The 6,349-nt window shown below is 28.6% G+C and overlaps 1 protein-coding gene across 1 annotated transcript; it reads left to right on the top strand.

Annotated features, from left to right (window-relative positions):
• Nucleotides 1-3,869: 3,869 nt before the first annotated feature.
• LOC113367241 (KRAB-A domain-containing protein 2-like) lies at nt 3,870-4,952 on the top strand. Its single transcript, XM_026608868.1, has one exon. The coding sequence runs from the start codon at nt 3,870-3,872 to the stop codon at nt 4,950-4,952; it is 1,083 nt and encodes a 360-aa protein (XP_026464653.1).
• Nucleotides 4,953-6,349: the final 1,397 nt, after the last annotated feature.

The following is a 6,349-nucleotide window of genomic DNA, read 5'->3' as shown; positions in this document are numbered from 1 at the left end:
TTTGCAAAACTGTGAAATTTTTTTTTAAGTATTATTGCACAGACCAGCTATGTTATCTCTACACAACCCGAGGCCAAAGTCTGACGTTTGGAATTAAAGATTATTATATATATATATATATATATATATATATATAATATATATATATATATATATATGACATAATATATATATATATATATATATATATATACTAGCTGACCCGGCAAACGTTGTTTTGCTAAATAAGGTATATTCTAGACGATTTCTAGAGAATCAAAAATATTAATACTTTAAGTGTATAAGGATGTGTTGTTTGAATGCTATATACAATGAAGTATTATAAAAACAATAAACCCCATTGGTTTATCTATATTTTGTCAATACAATCAAACTGGAAGATTTATACACTTTCTATAGGAAACAGTATAAACCATCCAAGTCTTTTTTGGTCTTTCGACTAATTGATTACGTTTCAAGTTTTTCATATTGTTTTTGGATTCTGGATTTTGTGTATAATTGTAAATAATACTACTGAGTTTATACAAAATTTTCAAATTTTTGCGAGGAGAGATAGAAAATAAATATTTAAAATTCAAAAAAATATTTCTTTTTTTACCTGCTTTTTGAAAAGTTTCAAAAAGCAGGTAAAAAAAAGTAAATTTTCGGTGAAAAAAAGTAAATTTAATATAAAGTATATATGTAGAGCAGGGCGAGGCACAAAGGTCCAATTTGACTTTGAGCAAATGTAAACTATATTGTGAAAACCATAACAATTATATCACAGCAAATAACACATATCAAACGAACAATTATCTGAGTTCAATAAATTGCCTTCTGCTTCATCATTGTAGAAATGTGCTTTTTTGCCGTCTTTCAAAAATTTGTTATCTAGACCTTTTTACCCTGTAGGCGGGGTAACTTGAAACGGGCAGGTGGCAAAAAGATTTAAAGCCTTATTATAGTTTTAAAGGTATTTTACAAAATAATTACATTTTTAACTAATGCTTAAAAACTACCAAAGGAAGAAAAGACTTTTATTATGGATTCTCAAAGATTACCGTTTATCTCCCCCATTTCAAAGATTACCGTTTTCAAATCAAGCTGGTAGCTGGCTATACATCTTTTCTCCTCTACTTTCAAATATTGTTGTTAAACAATGCTTAACTTTACTGATTTTTGACAAATCGGTGGTTGGCCTTTTTAACCCCGGACCTTCATATATTACTATCTATTCTGCGATAAATTCTGGGAAATTATAACTGGAAAAATGTTATTCGACAAAAGGTCCATTTGATCGATACCAAAAGGTTCTGAATTTAAATAACATAAATAAAAAATAATATAACCTAGAAAATGTTTTATAAATACCAATGAGCATATAATTATACAAATAAGATCTTTCAAAGCACCGTGTTTGAGAAAAATATGCCAAAAATGCATTTTCATATTAACATATCAAAAAAGTTTATATTTTGAGTCTCTAGTAACACTTGGGGCCCGTTTACTAACGTTTTTGTATATAAATAAAACTACAAACAAAACTACTTACTACAAATTTATCACAAATAAATAATATTCGCGTAAAACATCCTATTAAACGAATTTGAACATCATCTGTCAAAAGCGTTTGACATTTCACGAAATTGCCACCGTCCATTGTTCTATTTAAATTACGCTTCTACAAAAATTTTCAAATTATAAATGTAAAGTTTCTACGCGGATTTGAAATAATTTCTCACCTTTTGGACATTCTCTGGATTGGCACGAATTTTTCAAGACTAAGACTGGCCAAATCGATTCAGCCGTTTCCGAGTTTTATTCGGACATTTGAAAGAGAGCTCCATTTTTATATATAAGATATATATGTTACGGTAAAAATGCATATTTCGGCAAATGTACACATTTCCCGGTAAATGTACACATTTGCCGCCTAAATTGGAGAATGTGAGTTCAACTCACATTTTCCATTTGAAATCAGGTAAATGTGCATTGAACTCACATTTATCGTGCCGTTTTGGGAAATGTGAACATGAAAATTTAAAATAGCTTAGTGCCTTAGTGCGAATGCACGCTTGGAGTGGTTGCATGCGGGCTCGTATTTGGTACGTGCGCACTAGTATATGGCGCACATCACGCGAATTTGGCGCTTGCGCACTCATGTCTGCGTGAAGTACGGTAGGCAGTTAGGCACATACAAATACTTTGCGTTACAAATTTTGTGCTATTATATATTAATAAAGTTATAAATAAATTATATAAATTAATGAAAGTATAGCAGACGTATGAATATTATTTAAGGTATTTGGATAAATAAAAATCATGTAAGTTAAAACGATCATATAGTTTTTGAGAATTATGTATTTTATAATTATAAATAACATATTATAATATTTTGAACTATGTTTAGTCATAAGTAAATTTATTTGAATGAAGTGTAATCCTAAGTAACGGTAAATGTTTAGAATATTTTGTACATCTGCAAGACGACGCTTAATAAAAGTTTATGATAGCTCGCTTGGACCCTCGGCGAGCTATCATAAAACTAGAAATATTGGTAAATATTTTAAAAATGTAAAATATAAAAGTTAGTTAGTCCTGAACTATTGACCAAGTAACATTAAAAATATTTATAAAGTAAAAAACAGAGCACAAATTAAATCAGTACATCAAAAGTAATTCTTTCATTTCACACACTGTTGAAGAGCTATAAAGTGTTCCAATTTTCAGTTATCCAATATTAATCCAGAATTCGAGTGATAAAAAGTATTCAAATAATAAAAATTGGCAACATTGTAATTAATGTAGTAAATCCATTTACTAATGTCTCTTCACATTTTATGTTACAGATTTTGTGCAAGTGCTATATTGTAAATGGATAATATCTTATAGAAGATTTCTGGATGTTATTTAAGATACTTAGAGAAATAAGACTGATGTAAGTTAAAATGATCCTACAGTCATATACCGATACAGTTTATTTTATGTTACAGATTTTGTGCAAGTGCTATATTATTATAAATTAATAATATCATATAGAAGATTTCTGGATGTTATTTAAGATACTTAGAGAAATAAGACTCATGTAAGTTAAAATGATCCTACAGGTATATTCCGATACAGTTTATTTTACGTTACAGATTTTGTACAAGTGCTATATTATAGATTAATAATATCATATAGAAGATTTCTGGATGTTATTTAAGATACTTAGAGAAATAACCCTCATTTAAGTTAAAATGATCCTACAGTTATATTCCGATACAGTTTATTTTACGTTACAGATTTTGTGCAAGTGCTATATTATAAATTAATAATATCCTATAGAAGATTTCTGAATGTTATTTAAGATACTTATTCAAATAAGACTGATGTAAGTTAAAATGATCATAATTATAGATTTAAAATTTTAGTTTAATCTACAATGAAACTTTTTTTTAGTTAGAATTTGTGACAGACAATGGAACAAAAAGATAAATTTCTAAACCAACTAGAACGAATTGTATCACAAAAAAACAAAAATAATATTTATTTAAACCAATATCAGTATCAAAAATTATTATTGGAAGTGAAGGTAGGAAAATCCAAAGTAAATAATAAAAGCGATGTAGATTACCGCCGGCTGAAAAGGTACGACATAATAGTGGTGGGGAAAGAAGAAAAATTAATCAGTCCTTTAAAAGAATCGGATGGCATAAAATATTTTGCAACAATTGAAGAAACATATGAAATTATATATGCCGAAACAGATTATTGAAAGACATCAATAATAAATACAACAACATCACTACTGAAGCCATTATGCTGTATTTGTCTTTATGTGAAGCGTGCCAAAAAAGGCAAGGGGCATCAAAAAAGGAATTGTGATCAAACCAATTTTGATGAACGAAATGAATTCCAGATGTCAAGTAGATTTAATAGATTTACAGACACAGCCAGATGATGAATTTAAATTCATTTTGAATTATCAGGATCATTTAACGAAGTTTGTAGTATTGCGCCCACTAAAATCAAAAACTGCCTTAGAAGTAGCCAACCAGCTAATGGACATTCTCAGCCTTTTGGGAGCCCCATTCATTCTTCAATGTGACAATGGTAGGGAGTTTGCCAATAGAATTATTGAAGAATTGGCAAATATGTGGGATGGTATGAAAATAATACATGGAACACCTCGGCATTCCCAAAGCCAGGGTTTAGTAGAACGTGTAAATCAAGACGTGCAAAATATGCTTACGACCTGGCTTATCACTAACCAAACAACCAAATGGTCGGAAGGTTTGAAATATGTCCAGCTTATGAAAAATAGAGCAAATCATGAAAGCATTAAGCAATCTCCCTGTGAAGCTATGTTTGGATCAAAGATGAAATTGGATTTGGAAACATGTAATTTGCCTAAAGATTCCATTCAAGAGGTCGAAACAGAAGAGGAATTGGAAACATTGATACAAGAAGTACACATAGCGAGTTCTTTACATAGCAGAGTCAGTGATACTTTAGATATAGAAGCTGAAGATGATGAAATTAAATATGAGAATAATGAAATTTTGGAGTTAGATTGCATATTAAGCGACCACAAAAAATTAATCGATGATGCTCGAAAAAAAGCTAGAGATAATTTAGAAAGCCAGGCTATAAAAATGTGCAATTTTTCCAAAGATAAATTTCCTCCAGCTGTGATTGGTGACAACGTTCGAGTATCAATTCCTGACATTGATCGTGGCAAAACAGATCCGAAAAACTTAATATGCGTTGTTTTATCAAAAGATGACAACACAGATTTGTACAAATTAGGAATTGAGGAGGGAGTTTTAAAACAATCTTATTCCAGAAATGAGTTCGTTGTTTGCGAACAAAAGTTTTTATCAGGAGAGGAAATTTCTCAAGATGTTCAGAAATCCCTTAGGGAAATTGTCGGACAGCAGTCTCTTACTGGCGGACAAGGATTTAAAAAATGCACATGCAAAGGAGGATGAAAATCAAGAAAATGCAGTTGAAGAAATGCTGCAATATTATGTAATTCTAAGTGCCATAATAGTAATTCTTGCACAAATAAATGAACATCAGTTTATAATTTTTGTATGATTTTTTTTTTTTACAAAACTTATATTAATTCTTTTAATAAAGAAATTATGTTATGTTATTTATTATTGTTAATTGTTAAATTATGTTATGTTATTATGTTATGTTTATGTTATTTTATTATTTGTATGATTTCCGAACGATCTTGTCTGATTAATACAATAGTACTGGAAAACTAGAACGAAAATTTTATTTATAAATTTTATTATAACCTATTATTATTTTATTATAACCAAATATTATTTACTTTCATAAAAAACTATTTTATATTTTGTTTTAATTTAATTACTTTTATAATTTTTATTATAATCTAACAATATAAAATTCACGCTTTAATGAAAAAAGTTTGTTGTTTTATTATTTCTTGGATGTTGTATCATATCGTTTTTCGGATTATTTTAGTTCTGAGAAACTAAAACAAGAATTTTATTTATGAATTTTATTAAAACCTATTATTATAGGTTTATTTTAACAAATTATTTATCATAACCAAATATTATTATAACCTGTTTCATGTCATAACAAATTATTTTATCATAACCTAAATAATCTGTTTGTCATTTATATCTTTTAATTAAAATTATTTTTGTTATTAAAACCTTTTGCATTAAGTTTATTTTAATAAGTAATTTTTAACTGTCAAGCTCTTTAATTTGTTATTTGTGTTCCAACTTTTTTCAAAACAAATTTAAAAGTGTAAGTTATTATATTTTATAGGGTGTACATTTGCAAAAACACAATGGGAACTGTACACATTGACCGGGAAATGTACATTCGCACTATATTCAGTTCAAATTTACATAGCGTTTTGGAAAATGTGCATATTCTCCGGTAAAATTCACCAAAAGTGCACTTTTACCGTAACATATATATATATATATATATATATATATATATATATATGTAGCGGGTTGTTAACACGCACCGCATTTTGCTGTAGCAGCTTGTCAACACGCATCGCATTTCTACTGGACAGATAGGCTCATATAGTGACAGCACGGAGAAAACAAAAATAAATTCAAGTGTCAGATCTGACCTGGCTTTTGTTTATCCCTAGTCTCATTGCCAAAATTAAAATTCTTGAAACCTTTTCTTTTTGATTGTAAATAAGTAAATACCAACTATATTTTATAAATGATAAATATGATAACACATGGTGTCGTCAATACTAATCATACATAAAATAAACAAAGTATAAAACATAATATTTCATGAAATTTATTATTGTCTACAATTCTGGTATTTAATATGGACTACTCATCCATATTTTGGTGACCCCCGAGAGTGAACA

This window comes from Ctenocephalides felis, unplaced genomic scaffold (assembly GCF_003426905.1).
Source record: "Ctenocephalides felis isolate EL2017-DRISC unplaced genomic scaffold, ASM342690v1 CF-g0.4_SCAFFOLD_01170, whole genome shotgun sequence".
NCBI lineage: Eukaryota > Metazoa > Arthropoda > Insecta > Siphonaptera > Pulicidae > Ctenocephalides > Ctenocephalides felis.
Note: the sequence above shows the minus strand (reverse complement) of the source record. Positions and strands in the feature narration are given on the sequence as shown.

Bases quoted from the DNA above. Each gene is read 5' to 3' on its own strand.
- LOC113367241 (XM_026608868.1), top strand. From the start codon at position 3,870: ATGAATTCCAGATGTCAAGTAGATTTAATAGATTTACAGACACAGCCA.